General features: G+C 32.8%; 1 protein-coding gene across 1 annotated transcript in view; it reads right to left on the bottom strand.

Moving 5' to 3' along the window:
- The window catches only part of LOC128224478 (uncharacterized), a 46,502-nt gene extending 30,302 nt beyond the window's left edge, over positions 1-16,200 (bottom strand). The window contains exon 1 of the mRNA XM_052934323.1: positions 15,931-16,200. Within this exon, the coding sequence (XP_052790283.1) occupies positions 15,931-16,000 (70 nt within the window). The 5' untranslated portion in view covers positions 16,001-16,200. The remainder of the gene's footprint in view (positions 1-15,930) is intronic.
- Positions 16,201-22,677: the final 6,477 nt, after the last annotated feature.

A 22,677-nucleotide genomic window follows, 5' to 3' on the forward strand; every position in this document is an offset into this window, starting at 1 on the left:
AGATTGGTAAGTTATCAATTGCTAATGGCCAATATTTACACCTCAACTTCCATTCCTTAAATGAACTGCCTTTCGGCAATTGCGTTCATCAATCGATGAACGCAACATCTTTGGATATGTTCGGATCGCAATTCATTGCATAACAATACATATGAAAAATATTGATACTGTTATTGATTGTATTCTGTCAGCAGGTCCCGTAAAATATAAATCAACATTTTAGAAAGTATTATATCTTTAATTTTAAATGAATAGTTGCCTTAAGTGTTTGAATTTTACGTTTATAATAGTGATTTCAAGTGGCTGATTTTTTCCCGCGTTATCGTGACGTCATTTGAAAAAAATGTTTCCGGTTACAGTCGGGTCGTTCTATTTACAGAATGGGTAAGAAATAGTTACTGAAAGGTTTTCTTAAATGAAATGAAGTATTTTTTAAACAATTATTGAATGAAATAATGAACTATTGGTGTAAATATACACCTTCGGACTCCACACACTTTGACCAGCCCAATTGCGTTCATACCCCGGTAATGACATCAAGCCCGCAATTCATTCCTTAATTGAGAAATTGTACAATGGACCTCTTTGTTTTATGTATTTATTAATTTAATTTAGTTCTAAAATTTTCATTTTATTTCGGAATATGATCATAACTAATGTAAACGTTAGATAGAATATGGGCCAACATTAAATTAAAGCAGAAAACATGTTTCGAAGGTCAAGGGAGTAAGGGGAGAAATATTTTTCTAAATTATATTTTTGTATTACATTTAATGATGTCTCCAAAGGACACTTTCCAAAGTGTAATCCATTATTTTATAAAAGCTTGTAACGGTACGATAATGCACTCGTGGGTTGATTAATTCTGATTAAGACTTAAAACTGCCATACGTGAAAAATGGCTCCTCACAAGGATTTAATGGGCACGGAAAGTATTTATGATAATAATCAACAAGTTGTAAAAAGGAGTTTAGCAAATGGAGGTTACGAATAAAACATGATAATTGTAACAACGGCAGTGTATGGAGAGGTTTAAACAATGTATAATATTGAGGTTATTTCGCGAAAAAAAGATTAATTTTTAACTCTAAATACTTTAATATTTCGGTGTTAAAACTGCACTCTTACAGATTTACCATTTTTACTACTTTTTTATTTTGTCTTGGAAAGAGCAATTGTTTGCGTAAATATCTGCAAACTTATGATATAAAATTGCTGACAAAAAAAAGACCGTATATTTTCATATTTCCGTTCAAAAATGAATGTTTAATGGCCTAAACCGTAACTAACGGTGTCAGGAAAGTGCATCAATTTTTTAAATTAAATATAAAAATCAGCAGTCTCATTCAACTGGTTGTCATGGATTTTCGCAAAAAATAGTTCTAGTTCCAAGACAAAAAATAAAAAAAGTCAAAACGTTCAATCTGTGAGAGCGCAGCTTTAAAACATGTTGCGACTGTGCCAATCAGCTCAATCCTTTCTCAATATTTCTCGACACCATAACAATTTGTAAAATAATTTGTTTTAACTTGACCACTACTTTGTAAAATAATTTAAATTACTAGGCAGTTTCTTAATTATTGTTGAAGATATGCATAACACTTTCGTAGCTCTTCCAAGAATTTGAGGCGGTGTTGTCAGTAAAACCTTTAAATGCTGGCAAATCTTCAAATGATATAAAATACTCTCCTTACTGTTTATATATCCTTATCGTTTGTGATACAATATAAATTTGCTTTTAAAATTCATTGTAATGGAAATACTTAATTGATTTCAAGTTAACCCCTTTTTAAAGATGGAAACAGTATTACTGTGTAGTATTCATTTGATATAGTTTCGTGCATTTGCACCGAACAAACGAAATAAAATGCAGCGTATTAAACTGAACTTCATTTATTTAAATTTCTCGTTTGACAATTAAACTGTGCAGCTTGATTGCCAACCATGATTAAACAAAAAATGGTAAACAAACAATTGCGACTTAATCCATTAAAAGCGATTGATATTGTGCTTTGTTGATTTTTTTATATTACACGCCTCATTCAATTTCCTTTTTATGGCAGAGGCTGATATGACGACAGCTGGAAATATTGTTTAAACATTCTCGCTTTAACGACACGTACTATACGATATGCTGCATACCTTGTCTCCCCTTTTCAGCAAGAAGAAGATTTTGCTAACATCCTGTCCAATCTCAAGACCAAATGTAAATTTAACACAATCAAAAAAGCTTGGTTGATAAGGTTACAAAACAGCGGTGGTTGTGAAGGATTTGAGGAAAGAGCGAGGGGTCAGTGATATGGTGAATCTACAGTTTTAGGCCGAGAAAGTGTTATGAATCTACAGCTCACGCCGGTGTAAGTGTAATTAATGTACAACTTAAACCCCCATAAGCTTAGTGAATCTTCATTTTAAGCCGTTGATTGAATAGTAAATCTACAGCTAAATCCGGTATAAGGATAAAGCATTTACAAGTTATGCAGGTGCCAGGGTGTTGAATCAACAGCTTAAGCTGGAACAAGGATAATGCATGTACAAGTTTAGCCGGTACGTGCTGGGGTGGTGAATATACAGCCTAAGCTGGTACAAGGATATTACATCTACATGTTAAGCCGGTGCCAGGGTTGTGGATTAACAGCCTAAGGTGGTACAAGGATAATGCATTTACAGCTTAAGCTGGTACAAGGATATTGCATCTACAAGTTAAGCCGGCACCATGGTGAATCTACATTTTAATCTAGCGAAAGGGCACGTTCACGTTATTGCATGCATACATGTTGGCCTATACTCTGATATAAGACGTAAATATATACCAATATTTTATAGACATAGACCAAACATGCAAAAGTTTATCCACTTAATAACATCTGATAAAGAAGACATATCAAGAAATTTTAGGAATATGTTTACAATGCATTTTTAGTTAGATCGGTTAACATGTATGCGTCCTAATTATTGCATGTGTATTGCGATCTATCCGTTTATCATGTAACGTTTTGTATTGTGTAGTTAGTTATAAATATTTACTAGTTTCACAAACATGTTTGATCTACTTTTACATAGAAGTACTGTTACATAAGTGAGTGTTCAGCTTTTATTATTTAGTAAAACAAATTCGAAAGTTGCATAAATGATGTATGCAAATACTTCTGGTGAAGTATCTCTACCTGAAACAAAAAAGAACGCCTTTAAAAGTACGCATGATTGCTTAAATCTATAAGTATTTATTAAATATAACTTTTCACTTCGACACACACTTTCTGTCTGTATTGTTACTAGACTGAATATTTGCGCACGGTGTTCATGTACAATGATTCTTTAAATTGTGTTACATTAAAAGCCATTATCTAATCTTACCTGATTCAGATATGACCACAACAAAAGTGAATATTAAAGTTTAAGTGATTTCCCTTAGGCTTCTGTTTGTAGAGTTGTGTGCTGTTCTATGTTTCTTGTATGTGAATTTGTGTTCTATGTCTTTGGCGTTGCCCATTGCCACTAAACCGGGTTTATGTTTAAACTTTTTGCTACTGAGCATGTTTCTGTAGCTTTTTGCATATATATTCCTATAGTTTCGTTTTGTATAGGTATAGGGAATTGCAGATATTTTGCAAACATAACTCTCATTATAACAACTATTGTATATATGTACATGTATTTATTTCAACTTATCTGTGATTAAACATATAACGTTATGGCACGTTAATTCAATTAATAGATTGCATTATAAAATATTTTGATTTACTGAACTTATGAAGTTGATGTATTTGCGTATTTGATATTTATGTGTTTTTGTGTTGTTGTTGTTTTTTGGGTTGTCTAGTTTTGTTATTTGTATGCATGGAATCACCTGAAAACACTATGTTGTATATATATTTGTCCACATGGGTTATGGCCTTCTGGATATTCTGTAAATAAATCTTGAATCTTGAATCTTGAATCATGTTGTCACAGAACTGTCTTAATCAAATCATTCGTTTCCTTACTGTCATCGTGTGTGTATGTTTACATCTTTCTTCAAGAACCCTTTCTACTAAAAGCAGTTCCATTTTAACATGCGGTGTTTTATAATGAAATTTGCATTACAATTATGTTTTTCTACGAGTTCCGACCGAAGATTATTTCTTCAAAGAAATATAATATTGAAGATACATCCATATGCATGAGTTTGAAATTCTTACTTAATTTCACTTTCACTATAAACTGCGATGGAATAACATTAGCTTGGACTGGTGTTCTTTTAGAATACTTATTATATCAGAATGAATATGTTTTCTTATCTTGCATTTGGTTATGTTAACATTTGCAAATCCAATGAGTATATAAATCTAGAAAAATTCGAATAAGCTAAGATAAAACTACGTTTTTTTCATAAATACATGTAATAAATAATAGTTTAATAATTGATTAAAAAATGAAAATGTATCACTATTAACTGTCGGAAAGCATATAAGAAAACTTGACAATGACGTCGTATTTCCTGCTAATTTGGTGACAAACCTTTAAAAAGGAAATGTGATGATACTAGGCGACGAATACGTCATTCAAAAACACAATAATCCTTCATTCGTTTCTTTCAATTTATATGACATGTTTTGACTCATTTGAGATCCTATACATCTCACGTATTACAATATTAATTAATCTGATGAATGTTTTGCTTTAACATCAGACGTTTTCTCCATCCATCACTGTAATCATCACCTGCATGGCTGTATTATACATTTTATTATTTATCTTGTAAGCGATTGACAATATTTCAAAGTAGAGCCTAAAGTTTCTTGATATCATTCTAATGTTTTACTACTTCGAAATCGTTTTTACTTAACGCATCGTGAATTGACAATATTGCATTGCATAAAACGAATGGCTGATATCAAACGAAAATAATTGTTACTTGGAAAATGGATGGTAAGATAAAATATAAATGATTTGATTGATTCTGGAAAATATAGAATATGTACAAGTGGGTTAGTAAGGTGATGACAGGGTTGCATTTTGAATTGCTGCCAGCTATCAGAATCACACAAAAAATGCAATGCTAATTCAGGGTCAAACGAATTAGTCAACAATTTAAACATAAACTCTGTTTAAAGGCACTAGATAAGGGCCAAACACGAAAGTGAATGAAGGACACAAACTAACAAGCATTCACACGCCGATCACTTAAGCATTTTAGCAGCTTTTTCGATAAATCATAGTCTTTTCCGCATGAATGACCTATGCAACGCGAGTTAACTCAGTGTTCAAACTATTTTTATGCACATATCTTTGCACTTGTGAAACTGCTGTTTGCATGTTTTTTTTATGTAGTTTGTGCTTCAAGACTGTTCTTTTCTTTGACAAAAAGAAATATACCACTTGTTAAACGTTATCCCTTAATGTCGTTTTTGGATATCTCATTTACATTTTACTGACCGTTCCAAAGCGGAACCTACCAATCCTTGATAACATACCTAATTTTATATATATATATATATATTTATAGTATGTATGCACTGTGCTGTTTGTGGAGTTTTGTGCTGTTCTTCAATGTTTCTTGTTTGTGATGTTTGTTTTTGTATTATATGTCTTTGGCGATTACCCAGTGCCAATAAACCAGGTTTATGTTTAAACTGTTTGCTACTGAGCTTGTTTTTGTAGTTTTTCACATAAGTTTTATCAGGTTATAGAATTATAGATACTATATTGAAGAAACATAATACATGCTTGTATGGCATCCGTCAAAGAGCGTCATAGCTTGATGTTTTGGCTGATTGATCTGTGAATTGATAGCGACTTAGGCGGTCATAAATATGCTTATGATCAATAACTACTGAAGTTGCTGATTTTGTTGCCTTGTTGTGTGATTTTTCTTATTACATTATATAGCATTTAGTTTCGATTTGTATAAACCATTTGAATGGTTATTGGGGAAATAAAGGTAAAGGGAAAAATAAATTAAATACGTGCAACGAAGACAATTGCATGTAGGTAAAAACAATCGAATTCCATGAAGGGTGTTAGGGAAGTCTGTTCTTGGATAGGACTAAACAGCTCTCTAGAAATCTAATATAACTGAACGGCCTCTTTAGAACTTTTATTGCACTGAACAGCGATTCTATAACTTTTATTGCGTTGATCGGCGTCTCTAAAACTTGTTTTGCACTGAACAGCGTCTCTTTACTCTAAATTTGTATTCCACGAAACTTAGCACTAATCGTTGTCTCTAGGAAATTGTTTCAAGCAACATATAATTGAATACACTTGTAACAATGCGATTATGCACATGCAGTTTTAGTTTACAAAGCTCTTGACTCAATAGTTTGGATAATAAAGTTAATGGAGAAGGGGTCGTTGTATGGAAAATACTTTTTGTAAATTTTAAGACAAGATGCCATGTTCCTGTCTTCCAGCTATTTCTCTATTTTGTAAATTAAAGTATCACTCAATTGCAACTTACCAATACCATATTACATAAATGACCACGATGTTACGTGAATAAATCAGGAAGGAAACTGACACAATTTAACACAATTGGTTTATCAATACACTGTGACCATTTAAAATCAGTTTAATTATTTCAGACGTTCCAATACACTTTGTCTTTAACCATCTTTTCCATCATCCCTGATGATTTCATTATTATACACTGTCATTTTTGTCTGTACTTCAATCACCATTATCGATTGCATTATTTGTTTCGACTTTTCGCTGCTGTTTATGTTTAACCAGCACTTAAGTCATCCCTGTTTAACCTTTGCAAAATAGTGTTACCTATTTCGAACTTATTTTTCATTAATTCGTCGTAGAAAATTCAATTTACTTACGTTGTTCTTCAATTTTTTATAAACGGTTTAGTTTTTTAATAAAGGCGTTCCATAAAAAAACAATAATTAAATAATAATTGCGACCATTAAGCTACATACGACGTTTTATATTTAAAAAAAAGATGACAGTAATTAAGAGGAGTTTATTTGAAACTAAATATACGGTAATTGTCATCTAATTTCACTGTTAATAGTGCGATTTGATTACATCGGCGTCGTGAATGTATTATTAAAATAATAGCCTGCATGGTCGTTTGATATATATTTATTTTTGTGGTGGCAATATTTTAAAGACGAACTCGACACTTTCTGTAATTGGCAATATTCTTAAGACGAACTCGACAATTTCCAATATCATTCCTCGTTATTACTTTATTAAAATTAATTGTTACTAAGCATTTTTTAACTTTAAACTTATTCGTTTGCCATGTACAAAAAGGACATCGATTTGAAAATTAAGCAGGTGTTATAAATGGATAATTGATAACTTGATGATTAAATATAGGGAACAACCATACCATACCATTGATCTTTTATTAAGTTTATCAAGCTGTAAAATATTGCTTGATAATCGTACAACGGCAAAAATCAATTTTGAGCTCAAATATATTAGAAAACTTTATGACAAATACGACGTCAAATATATCGTTTAATGTCATTAAGTGTTTCCCTAGACACTCTAAGATTATCTAGATCATTACAAACACGGACAAATATCCTTCTTTCAAATATATATCGATCTAGTTAGGTTCATAAAAAAGCTAATGGTCATCCGCAAATGGTAAGAAGACTATTTTGTTGCTTTTGTGTGATGGTAAAGTCAGATTGAATACTGGTCAACATGAAACTAAGAGCCGATAAAATGTTTCAAAGCTCAATGGAGTAATACTTTTTTCGAAAGTGTGTTTTTATAACATTGCATGATGCCTTCAGCAAAACGATGTCTTAAGTGTTATCAATTAAAATTTGTAACGATACAATTATGCAATCCTTGATCAACCGTAATATCGAGGGACTTAAAAAGGAAGAACATGATTCCTCACAAGGAGTTGATGAGCACGCAAAGAATTAATGATCAACAAGTAGTTAAGTAAATTAAGGTAAGGATTAAAACATGTCTGCTGTCATATCGGCAGTGTCTGGAGAGGTTGCAAGAAAGGTGAGAGTATTTCGCAAAATGATTTTAGGATATACTAACATATTTCAGTGTTATTACAAACGTGGCGACTGTGACAGTCAGAATAATTCTTTTTCCCTATTGCATCGCTGTTCGGAGAGCATTTTAACGTTTTTAGTTAAACCAAAGGAGTATTTGAAAATAAGACGTGAATAACTTTTTTGTGATTGTTCTGTTTGTGGTAAAACGGTTTCCGACAACATGGCAAATTGTGAAAAATGATGTCAAATCTAGACCAGTATGATGTAAAATATATGTAATAATCAGGCAGTAGGTGTATCCGGATATGCTTCATTTCTTTCGACGACGAGGCATACACGGATCTGTGTTTTTTTGGCAAAAATATATACTTAAGGTTGTACACTCCAGCTTTTACTGAGTGTGTCAGTTTTTAGGTCATTATGTACATAACAATCACGAAATTATTATGATCTTATATTAAAAACAAACATAGTTCTTCCAATAGTTATAGGTTATGCTGTTAGTAAAACACTGAAAATGCGAACAGTTCTGGATCTAATCATGGAGATTAAACCTCCGAGACCAAATACGCTTAATACATGTGTAATATATAAATTTGCTTTTAACATGCTTCAGCATCCTTTTAGCAAGCGATTGGAATTGCCATTTGTAGGAAAATGTATTGATATTGAACGCCCCATACTGATATCTTTACGATCTCAATCGCTGAAATGGCGACAGCTGTAAATATTCAGTTTGTTTAAACGATAAATATTAAACTACAAACGTTTATATCTTGGTTTCGTTTCTCAGAAAGAGAACCATATTGCCAATAACTTGCCCTAGATGAAGACTCAATATGAAAATAGCCTCATCAAACTGCTAGCGGCGGTGGTGGAAGGGATGGTGGAAGTGCGATTGGTCAGTAAATTAGTTTTTACAAGGTGTTCGGGAGTTTTCAATAAGAGAATCCTGAGCTTTATCTAATGCATGGGTAGTGAGTCTACAGCTATGCCGGTGCAAGTTGTGTACAGAATGTTCGGCGTTAGCCGATGCAAGAGAAGCGAGTGTACGCTTTAATCCCAAGCAAAACAAATGAACCTACAGCTAAAGCCAATAAAATAAAAATGAATGTACAGTCCATAGGGACTCGCCCATGTTTTGGACCTAACATATGTTGTCCCGGTAATGCATCTAAAACACAAATTGTATCACTTTTTTTATTATGATAAAGAAATTCCAGAAAAAATACAATTATAGCATAAGAAGGGTTTTGGTTTAAATAGGGTGCGAACCCAAGCTGGTAAAGTAAAAAAACAAAGGAGAAAACCGACGCCTTAACCACTAGGCCACCAGAAGGTTTACGAAAGTAAGATATGTTGACCTTTTAACAATACATAAGTAACATAACGTGATAATTTCAATCAATAAGTTCCGTCAAAATAAAGCCTTTATGTATGCTAATGCATACCCTTGTGGTATACAATGACGAAATTTGAGCAAATATCAACATTTTCTAAATCGTTCCAGCTTTTGGTATCTTAGTTTTTTGACTCATTATAATTTGCCACACTTTGTTTCGTAATAAAAATGTGAAATTTATCAAACCTGAGCGAGTCCCTTTAAGGCCATGCAAGAGAAGTAAATCTACAGCTTAAGCCGATGCAAGAACAGTTAATGAACGACTCAAGCCTTTGCACGGGAAGAAAATGTACCCGTTAATCCGGCGAACGGGTTGTGAATCTGTACTTTAAGCAAGGAAGCACTTACATTAATGCGCTAATCCATGCTGTCAATGAACTGTCAAAACTTAACCAATTGTTTTTATACGGCCAGTCTATCATCTCTAATGAATGCTTTGTAACACGCCTATCAATTAACAGCATTTCCGTCTTGTTTGATGATAAATGGTCGATAACAAAATGTATTTTACTGGGAGTTCTGACAGACAATTATTTCTTCAAAGCGTTGTTATATTGCTAGAAACATGCCTATGCCTAAGATTGAAATTCTTAATCTTTCCGAACTTCATTAATGTTCCGGACGATATACCATTAACATGTAATGATGTTCCTTTAGTATCACAATTAATTTGTTTTCTTGTTTTGCATTTAATTTATGTCAACATTTACAAACTCAATGCGTATTTCAGTCTTCTTTCTGGTATATTCCATATTCACAAGAATAAACTAAAGCTATCTTATTTTAGCTTTGCAAATCATGTTTAACAATTGAATATTTATTTCAGAAATGAAATATACTGTAAGTGTAAATTATTTTTATTTATTTCTTTCAAGGGTTAATAAAAAATGTAGGCATTTTTCTATATTTTACTTGTTTAATAAAACTTGACAATGACGTCACATTGCCTAATTATTCGGCGTTAAACTTTTGTCAAAAAAAACACAACAAATCTTCATTTTTTGCGACGAATGTATAATTTGATAAAAATACTTAATCTTGTCGCCTTTTAATAAAGCATGCTAATAACTGATGTAAGATCATATATTGTATAATATAAGACTCTTAAATGAGCTATTGATGAAAAAAATCCATCAGAATATTTCTCCGTCCATAAATTTTGTCATCACCCGAATGGCTGTGTAATACATTTTTGTATACCGTCAGATGTGGTGTTCAATATTTCAAAGAATAGTCTGAGATTTCAAGGTATCATTTTTAATTATAACTGTATCTGAGTTGCAAGGAAAGATTGTCAAAAATCAAATGAAACAATTGCTACTTATTGACAATTGATTAGCATGGTAAAAATTGAATTCTATGATGCCTGAACCCGTTCTTTGTAAGCATGCAGCTTGTCAGTTTGATAAGTGAAAGGCGAAGGAATAGCTTTCTAGAGCTCCAATGTGCTTGGCAAATTGGCAACAGTGTGGTTTCTGTTATTAGATGATACTTGTAAATAAAATATCGTTTAAGAATGCTCACGAGATGTTGTCAGTGTTGCACTTCGTGTTACAGCCAACGAACAGTTTAAATCAATGGTATAATGTAATGCAAGTTTTAGGGACAAGTCCATTAGTTTAAAGAAAATATATGCATATGTATGTAACTATGTTTAAACGCACTAGGTAAAGGCACAAAGGAATCCGAACGAGAAAAACGTACCAACACCACAGATATTCCAAATACGCAAAAACACAACTTCATCAATAATTGACTGAAATTACCGCCTTGGAACAGTCAATGAAACTCGAGTTCATTGGAACACGAATTTACCGGGGCTTTAAACTAGTTTATACATACCGACAATCTGACATTTACCACCACACTATCTTTTGACGTCTTTGAAACATCTTGAAATACGGTCAAGTTATAGAATCTGGGTTATATCAAACCGGAACTGGATTATTATGAAACATGCTTGCATGTTATTTGCCAATAAGCGACTTAGCCTGAACAATTGATTGATAGATATATAAATTAAAAAGGACTTAAAAATAAACACATATGCTTATGGCCAATAACCAATGGAATTTCTTATTTTGCTTGCCTTGTCGTGTTTTTTTCTTCATACATTCAAAACACTTTATATGTCTGTTGGGTATGAGTAGGTTAACTACAATTTAGATGTAACGTGTGCCATCAAGAAAACCCCCCAGATACAAACCAACGAAACCCATGAAGTGTGTCCTTGTTTATGCGCCATTTAAACTTTAATAGCACTAAAAGGAGTATCTATAACTTTTATTGAACTGAACAGTGTCTCTAGAACTTGTATTCGACGATATATTGCACTTCATATGCGTCTCTAGAACTTGAATTGCAATGAACGGCGTCATTAGAACTTGTAAACAACGAAACATTGCACTTATCGTCATTTTTATAACTTGTTTTTAAATAAACGGCGTCTTTAGGAACATATTTCTAGCAGCATATAATTAATTGCGCTTGTAACAGTACTATTATGCACATGTAGTTTGAGTAAATCTTGACTCAGAAGTCTGGATTATAACGTTAATATAAAATGGATCGTTTGCAAGGATAAGATGGCATTTTTTATTATAATTTGTAGCAGAAGATGATATACTTATGATCTACCAAGTATATCTATATTTTACAAATAAAGGAATCGATCGTTTGCAACTTACATGCAATGCCAGTAGCACTTGTGATGTTTAAGCTAAATGTATAATATACGTTGTTTAAAGAAATGTAATTATATAAGAGTTACCCCTTAGGGACAAATGAACCAAATATTGCTGGTCTAGTCTACTGTCACCAGTATCATGTGAGGCTACCTTCATTTTCAGTCTTTATTTCAAGCTTTACAATATAATAATCATCACTGGGACACGCCAAGTAACCAAAACAATATCGATGCACAAGGTTTAATTAATGTTTCTAGACACCGTATGATACAATCGCAAGAAAAAGGGAACATTGTCAAAAACTTATACAATTGATATCAACGAACTGCATCTTTCTAGCAGATTTATCACATCGCTTACGACACATGTATCATTTGCAGTTTTTACGTATTTTTCCAAATCGGAATTTAAAAGGTCTATCTAACACGAAAATCCCAGGTAATCGGTTAATGTTTCTGTACTAATCTCGTGATTTTTACTTGCTAAATATACACACGTTACACTTGGAAACCATTATGCACTATTTTAAAACCGGTTAAGTTACATGAGATGCGACAAAATATTATTTCATTAAATTAAAGTAAATTTATAACAGGCCTCAAACTAGCTCGTATTGACAATTTTGGCTTATCTTGTGGAAAAAATGTATTTGCGAATTTCGGGACCATCTGGTATCAAGCCTTTTTAGGCCTACCCTCTGTAAAATCAAATAACAAATACCGTGATATGCAAAGCGACATATTATACCTTTAGACTTAAGTTTATTCAAATGTCACCGATATCATTTCAGACGAAATTATCACGAGGAGATATAAATAGTTCGGGATTTGAAACAGACAGTTCAAAGCTATTGTAATTGAGTAATTAATAAACTGTTATTATCAAAATGATCCTTTTAACATACACTCTGAAATTTTACCACATTGAAAATACATACATAATATCATAATTGAGGCAATACAGATCCATTGAACAACTCACGCTGATGCTGAAAATAACAAATAAATTTGAACAAAAGAATGGCAGTTAGATATTAGCATGTTTACCCTGAGAAAGAGCTCTATAACGCCTAACAAGCTCACTCATCATCCTAACCTTGGGAAGTATTCAATATTGATATTATCCTTATCCTTAGACATGCATCAGTGATTCATTTAAGCCTATTGGTCAGCTTAGTATACAGGTCAATGAAAACACTTAGTTACTTATCTTTAATTTAAGTTCAATCTAATTTATATGAAAAACTACAGAAACAAGCTCAGTAGCCAAAAGTTAAAATATAAACCCCATTTCATGGCACAGGGAAAACGACAAAGGCATAGAAAACAAAAACTAAAAGTTACTTATGGAAATCAATATGGCCTCTGATCGCGCCGTAAATACTCAAAAGTATGCACAATGATTTTAGCAAATTGACGTCCTCGAGCGGCATTGCGTTTGTTTTTATAAACGAGGCTCTTTGATGACTAATATTCACTAAATGTATGATACCCATACTCCCAGTTTACCAATATATTGATAAAATAAAACATTCCCAGTACGAATATGATTTTATTCGTCCCCTTTATACCAATGCAAACTGCAACGTATTTTTACGGACAAAACAATATACACTTAAGATACAGATATGGGGATTTGGAATGCCGCAAAACCCCATATAAGTTGGTATTACTTGTTTTGGGTTTTGGCAAAATGATACGGGAAACTTGGGCCTCAACATGTAATTGTGTACCCAATCACAAGCTTATGTGTACTGTTGAATCAAATGTAGTGCTAGTTTTTCACTTGTTTGATATTGCATACCTATTAGAGAACACTGGCATGGGAACTAGTGGGAGAATCGCAGATATATAAAAGCGTTTGGTTTAATCGTCTGGCAAAGTACTTGATCTTGAAAATATGTTATAAATGATAATGTTTGTTGCCTTGATATGTAGAAATTAATTCAATTATTTTTCCTGTATACGGTCTTCATGATCTACTGGCAAAATATATCGATAACAAGCATACTCTGTATTCTTAGAATAATTAAGTTAGAATATTTTCCTCAGTAATAAGAAATTTTTATCTCTACGTGTATTACATAAATATTCTACAGTCATTTTCTAATCAGACGTATGCTTTGAAAAGGCCTCTATACATCGTCATAGCTGGCATCTGGAGTTGTCTGTGTTTTGTTCATTGTATCATAGCAAATATAAACGTCACGTAAAAGTGACGCCTAAGTGAAATGAAATTATCTTGGACAAAATGGTACGCATTTAAACGAAGGACTTCTGTCGCAGTTTGTCGTGTCTGGAATACGTCCGAATTGTTCCCAGGCTATAATGGAATCTTTACAAGTGCTGGTGGCTCGTGTTATTACATAATGCTGTTTGGAAGCCTATCATGGGAAATCTTACACTCCTTAGAAATATAGTTTTGAACAATTCAAAGAAAGTTTGGTTGTGAAATATCTTTTAGTAGAGCACAACGACATTTCTTTTTTACTTTGTTAACATACAACGGTACACGACGTTACAAATATAGGCTTTTTTTCTCTTTAAACAAAACTCGGATTTTACAATGAATAATCGGTTGTAGAAGATTTTTAAGATAATAAATCTTGTTGAAATCATCTGTAAAATGTCATTATTACGTTTGATTACCATTTTTTAATGCATTAAAACATATATATTAAGGGTTTCGGTCAAGTACAAGATATATTTCGTGCATTTTTTTCATTTTCTTATATTCACTGATTAATTAATTGTCATTGAAAGCTCGACTGAGATAAGACAAAAAGACATTGTATTTTTTGACTGCACCTACTAGAAAATCACTTAAACGTGAACATTAATGAAGTGCGAAGATAAACAATGAGTTTCATTCTCTCTCTGCTTAACATTAGTCATTCAACCTATTTATATGAAAACAGATAAAACAAATAAAGGTGATTTTCCACTAATTAAATACCACATTGATGCCACTTCCCTGCTGATTAAATGATTGTCAGTGATTTTCCTCTCGATTATGTCGGTTTGCATCTGCTCAATGAGTTCTTTTTATCGAGAACCTAATATTCGTTTAGTTTATATGTTGTATTACTTCAGAGTCTATGTTTCAGAAATAAAGCTATATACCTTAATTCCTGTAATATTTTTATTTCTATATTGAAGACAAATATCGACAACTACTGTGTTTTTTTTGTCAAATTTGTGACTATATCAAGGTAAAAACTGATTTCTAACTGAAGTATTTAAAACATATAATAAATATGTACTTTTTTCTTGTTGTTTCTTCTGGGCCTGTATCTTTGTCTGTAGTTTTGATTTGGTCTATCATAGTGAGCTGTTAAGCAAGATTAGGGTATATATGTTTAGTTTTGTCATATTGTACAAGTAACTTTTTTAAGTTTACAAATTATTCATACACATACAAAATATCACAGTATCTTTCCCTTTCTTTCATTTTCTCCTTTGTGTCTCTTTGAAACGTGTAGTGTCAGCTATTTTTAACGCCCTTCAACGTTATCGCCATATAAGCAGCTTAACAGAGTGACAGAAGTGAGAAGTATTTTTAAGCTTCAAAGCTTCCATCTCTGTTCTGTCGTGGTTATTTTGTCTTTGTGCATATATCTCTAACCTACTTTTCATGTTTAATTGCTATAGATAATCGTTTCATTGTAATCGAACTTTCTATATTTTGAATTCGAAGATGTTGTTTCAATGAATATTGTTTAAACCAAACAAATCACACATAAAGAACATCATGAGTTTCAGTTATTGCATTTTAGATGATGCACAAAATATGCCATTTAAACTACGCTAGCGACTTGTAATAAATATGCATTTCTTATTCATACAATTAAATCAAAATTACGAAACTATCTTACCCGACTGGACGGAGAGACTGATAATAACGGCGACAAGAATAAACCCCGAGTGCACGTGCAGGGCCATCATCCGGCATCACCAAAGGCCCCTACACGCACGTGTCTTTCTTCCGTCCTCTTTTTCTCAAACCAGGTAACAAGCCTCGCTGGAGAATCTAAAGATGCAAATTAACCAAACTCCGACAGAATGTTTCATTTTACGAAATTAGTGAGAATTATCCACTGCGTCTGTTTTATACGGCGGTTTGCTCTTAAATAAGCCGAAAGACGTTTGACGCACGAGTAAAGCAACAGCAAATAGCTCAACTAACGATGTCACTAGACGTATTGGGAAAACTTTCACGGTGGCTTCGTTGGTCAACAGCAATAGTGTAATTATCGGGAAACGCGTCCTGAGAGGAGATAGCAAAGTTCTATCATTTTAATAAGATCTTATCTTGGCATGATTTGCTGGCACCTGCAAGCCGTATTTAATTAAATTCGTGCTTTTGAGAAACTGCCGTTCCATGAGAAGTTTAATCATTGAATCATGTTTATGTATTAAGAAAAGACATGTTTCCTTTGATGCCAATATATTTTTAATACAAACTTATGGTTGTAAATTATTAGTGTATCAGTTACCAATGTTACAAGGAGTTAGTTTATGTATTGATTAGCTTGTCTGCTTTTTATTTCAATGACTTTTAGTTGATGCTGGTTCCAGTTGAACTTTATAGTTTTGTTAAATTTTGTTATTTATGATTAAATTCTTCTAAAGCACTTTGGTGCAATCAATGTAAGGTATTGTTTTAGTATAACTATTGACAACTGTATTAAGTCTAACATTTTATAACAAACGTATCTCTGTGTTGATAAGTATATTTTACCGGACTTGCAAAATGTCTTAACTATTCAACGCAAACGTTATTCAAACAGTTCATGATTCGTTAATATTCTTTGGATATAGCTTCTTCTCCCTTCCAAGCCTGTTCATGCCAAGTTTACTTTATCGCTCATTAGTAACCAAGTTGTATCGGTGGTAGTCCAACATTTTCTTGAGAAGTGGCAGCACCATTGCTGGCCTTGCAATATAATTGCTTCCCTAGGACGATGGAACCTTGGGGCAATTTTATGGGACAAATTGGTCAATATCGATCAAGTCTGTACATAACAATGCTTTCATTACGGTCAGTCGATATGACTAGCATGGATTGATGTTCCAATAAATTTATTTATATTATGTTTGCTTGCAGTAAATCTGTTCTAGGAACAACGCTTTTTCGTATATAGCTGTTGTAAAATAAGATTATTTTTATAACAAATAGTTTGCAAGTCACATGGTATGATTGCACTAAATATATGTTTGTAAAAGAATGTCATATACCGTGAATATAAAGCTTTCAAATAACATTATGTCAAATAGTATGCAACATGCAATTGCATTCATAAGTGCGCACACGTTGGTTCTCAGACTTAACTTCTTCCATACTTTTTATCACTATTAGTAATGAAATATAGGTGTTGAGCAAGCAACCATTTTTATTCCAGAAATGGACTCATGGCAGTGCCTACATAATGCAAGAAAAAACTCCTAGTCTATCATCCAAATCAGAAAAAACATACGAAGTTACACACAACCTGTTAACAATTTAATTGTCCTTCTTTAATCACTGTGAGACTTACAGCATTGAAACAGACTACTCATTTGACATTCTATGAAATTCTGGTTTGCAGAATTAACTTCCCTTTCCTTTTAAATAAATATTTTATACTGTTTTTGTACATTTTGCAGAGACAATTTCATTCTTATAGAACTGACCTATCTTTAAAGATCAGTTTACATACTCTATTTTGAAGATGAAGTTTTGTCTGCGTAATACATTGCTTCATGCAATGAAATGTCTCTATCGACATATGTCTGAAAACATTGTTAATACAAATTTATTTCATTAATTTTATCCTGCAATAAGCTGTCTCCTAAACTTCAAACGCAACAAGTAATTCAAACCTTTAGGAGGATTAATTTGATTCCAATTTGAGTGTTATTGCAGTTTTGGGAGCAGAAAGTCAGACATATAATGGATATGAATGGATCAAATATTGATCAATGCCTAAAAGTTTATTTTCCATACCACAAATATGTATGCTCATGCCATATTATTGTTGCCGGATGGGCTTCTAGGGTTCGAAGAAGACGAGAATACTGCAATAATATGTAAACCATAAATTGTAAATCATGCTTATCAAGCAATGGTCAAGCTTATAATGGCCCAAAACATATATACAATATTCTGACGATGGATATATAAAGAGATATAAAGTCATGAAACACAAATAGATCAATAATAGTAAAATGATGAAATGGTATAACAACTGATAAATACGTATCTGCAATATAAAGGAAATTTATATATTTTAAATCATGCTTATTACGCAATGGTCGAGCGAATAATTGCAGAGTTTATCTCTCGCTATGCTTGACTAAACGCAAACAGTTAAGGTCAATAGGTACTTAATTTGGGTAAACTTCCATGCAAATATGGGTTTAAATGAGATGATATTGTTAGAGGCATTAACTACCTTCACTAGTAATTAAGCTCTGACTATAATACTCTAACGCATAAATGAATGCATTGCCAGTTTAATTGCAGATGAGACAAATGATAAAAAATAATTTGGAACTCAGTAATAGATTCAATATTTCCTTCAAGGATTACGATAAATGTAATTTCAATAAAGCATTAAAATGACACAGCGACATTTTAACGACGGTTATGCTTCAAACTAAGAACTAAGAATCCGACCCACAAATATGTGAATTGTGGTTGCCAGGGGACAGGATGCCATGTTATTGTGATATCGTACGAAATGGATTTGTGTGCAGAAAAGGAAAATGTTTCATTTTTACCGAAGGTAATATTACAAAAAAAGAAATTTGGCATTCATATGATGACATTCACGTCACATTTCAATTAAAATAAAGGAGAAAATCTACAAACTGTAATGACTTTATGTATGGTGTAATTTCGGTCGTTTATTCTAAAAAATAGTAATCAAATAGCAAATACCTTGTAAATGTTATCAAAATTATAAGAGTTTACCAGGAAATTTAACATTAGTTAATGGAGCTATCAAAGATCTAGCCGATTTGTGAATTGGATTTTTTAAACTCAGGAGTTACCAATCTATTTCAACTAAAACTGCAGAAACGAGCAACTAAAGGTTTCAAATGTACGAGTAATAAGCTAGCCATTTTAACGGACCATTTGTTATAATGAAGATGCCTTGTTTCCCCATGTAACTTTGTGAGCATTTGAATTTGCTTACTGGCTACTAATATGTAAACGAAATGATAGTTCAAGTTATTGAATTTTTTATTATGTGTTCTTTATTTTCAGTACAATCCGACATACAATGAATACGTATTCTGGCTCCGCACAAGAAAAGATGATACCAAAATATAGGGTAGCCAGGGATCCAAAATTCACATTATTTTGCTAGTATACCTTTAGTTAAGATACCAAATTCTTCTGTTGTGGATAAAGCAGTTTCATTGAAAAAATGAGATATATCTGTTTACGACGCGCTGTCGAGATCTAGGACAAGCTTCATCCTTGCGAATGGAACAATCGCTACGAGACATTACAGAAGTCAAACGGATCTGACCATAAGAAACTCCATGACCTTGAGGGTAATTACTAGCCCTCCTTTGGTAGTAAATACAAATTAAACACACGTTAAGCAAATCAGAAGGATTTGACCGTCCGTGTACGTCATTATTCCTGGTTATAACATAAACAATACACTCTAAAACTGGTAGTTAAGGAAATTAACTGGACACCTAGTTAAGAATTTTACCAGAAGGGTTTTGATGTATCTTCAGTGTAAGACAATAAACATTCCTTGTAATTTGTTCAGTTAAATCCTGAAAAATGTTGCTATTGTTAATGTTTGTATAGTTTCCATTGTATTATTTTTAATATATTTAAATGAAAAATATGTTTTTATCAATAAAATAACGTGTTTATTTCTTCCCTTTTCTCTTCCTTGACGTCAGATTTGGATCATCAATGACTCAGATTTGTAAGAGTGGTTGTAAAAAGTATGAAGATGAGTAAACCAACTAGTTTTACACACATTAACACCTGAAATCGCAGACCGTTCGAAGGCGTTGAAGTCAACAATTTCGTAAAAACGTTTTGGATGCATGTGTGGTCTGTCTATGATTTGTGTGCATTGTGTGTCAATCATGTGTCTTTTAGGCCTTAACCCTATGCATTTAATGAGGGTCTTAGTTTGACTTTTAGGCTTGTTCCTGTTATTTCCGCTATTTCATGATTGGGAAAAAACAGTACGTAAGTACACATAACATTCGTTACCGGAAACGATGTATGGCACGATTCGCCCTGAAATAAAGTTATTGATTAAGCTCGTTTAAGGCAATGTTTTCGTTTGATGCTCAATAGTTGTTTTGCAGAGATCACACAAACCACAGACTTTTCCATATATCACAAAGCACACCCCTTAACTCAGCCTTAAACAGAAATAAATGCCTCAATTTTAAATATATGCAGTTATACTTTTCCGATTTAATTTATCGTAGATTAAATTGCAAACACATTAAACAGTTATTTGGTGGTTATTTTATATATTATAGGATCAAATACAGCTGATATTTGTTTGGCTTTTTGTTGCATATATCATGAGTATATACATAAATATATTCTCTGGGAGCCGGAAGTGTGTCCTATCCGCCGATCCTCGCCAGACGGTTAAAATGAGGAAATTATGGGAGGCCGTTAATTTCTTATGTTAAACGTGTCTAATGTGCACGTTGCAAGAATCCTGTCGTTTGTAGAGTGCATGGCTATTAGACTTTTGCAAATAATCAATGGTTATGTTTTTGTTTCTGCATTGGTCTTTATCTGTATCGGTGTATTTGAAGTCAATATTTTGGACAAATAAGAAATAAAGTTGTTGAAAAATGTTGTTGTTTTTATATTCAACACTGATTTAAAAACCTCCGAAGTGCAGATCTTTATTTTTGATTATTATTTTTCGATGCGTAATTGTCTATGTAATTGATCGAATGTGTACTGTGAATGTTAACATTTCTTAACAATAAACCAATTTTGATTTGTTTTTAAACATTCTTTAATAGCCTGAGTACACGACAATTGTGCGTGTGTAAATCTGATTAAACTTCAATGAAACCCACTCAAATGACATTTTATTATAATTGATAAAAAACATAACCATTTCATGTTATGATATGATACACATTTCTAGCGAATGGTACATTTCGAGGCCTTGAATTTTAAGTCCTGTTCTTTCTCTGAACCGCATGTAGGTTAAGACGTTTTAAACACTGCAAACAATTCAAAATGAACAAAATATCTTGCAAAAGATAGTTTTTGTTAGTAAGTAAGAACATAATAATTATGCAAAAACGAGTCTTACGTTTAGCACATTCACACATAAAAACGTATTCAGGGAATACTTGTAACATGTTTGTTCAAGCTGTTGATATTTCCCACACTATTGAAAATTGCAGATATTGTCAGTTAATTTTGCTATGTTGAGAATGTTGTCAAAGGAAATGACGTCTTTGAAATCATGGTGCTTCGGAAACAGTGTATCGGTGTTTCCGACGAAGACGAGACATCGTACAGTCACAGGCGTTCGGAACGTTACAGTCGTAATAAGAAACTACAGTTTTGCCTTGAAAAGTATATCTGTCAAATATTAAGCAGACTCATTTCTGGACTATTATTATAAAGCCCTGTGTATAGTTTTGATAACCTGGTCCTATTGTACAAGGCTCGTCGATAGAGTAACCTTCAGTAAAGGATTTTTAATCTTTTTCTTATGCGGTTTGCAAACAAGCCGAAATTTAACAGTACATGTGCGTTGCTATATTTAGAAGTAAAGTAGATCGTAAAATGATGTCTACCTGCGGTGATTTACCAGCGTCCAGTCAAAGCGTTGTGTTTCTGCGAAACTGCGCATACCGATGTCACGAAAGATCGTCTCGGTTCATGCAAAATGAACGCAATTTTTACTGTAAAGAAGAACAAGTGTGATTGTTGATATAGTTCGATGAACGCCATAGTACAATGCAAGGTTTACCTTGTACTGTTTTGTCTGTGCCGTTTATAATCACATTGTTTTATATTATGTCACAGACGGCAATGTTGAGGTTTGTAACAATAATCGAAATAAAGACATTATTACGGTTGATTTCGTTACAATAAAATGAATATTGACACTCCCAGGCCGAAACAGTGCATCTTGTCAACCCGAGATAACACTGTCGACATCGGCTCGGTCGATAGTCGTTGCCTCAGGTTGACCAGACACACCGTTCCCCTCAAGGGAGGCAATATATATGTTATAATATATAAATTGTTATAGTTTCACATCAAGCAATTTGGTCATTTGTGTTCAAAAAGCAAATACGTTTGGTAAAAACAGGTTTTAATTCATAAATTTAGATATTCGTACATAAAGAACAGTGTTTGAAATCATAATGTATACTTCTGTATTTAATTAACAGAAAACATTTGATTTAGGATTTTACGTTTATGGAATCAGGCGTTGCTTGAGACATACCTCGCGACAAAAACATGATTTTTAAATGTCTCTATGTGTTCTCCCGAAGGACTATGATTAGTTTGAAATTATTAGTCTAAAATGGTAAATTCACGTATATCGATACCAGCTCGCGTAATTTTATTATTTTTAGCATACCAATGTTTCACAGTTCTT

This window comes from Mya arenaria, chromosome 2, assembly GCF_026914265.1.
Source record: "Mya arenaria isolate MELC-2E11 chromosome 2, ASM2691426v1".
NCBI lineage: Eukaryota > Metazoa > Mollusca > Bivalvia > Myida > Myidae > Mya > Mya arenaria.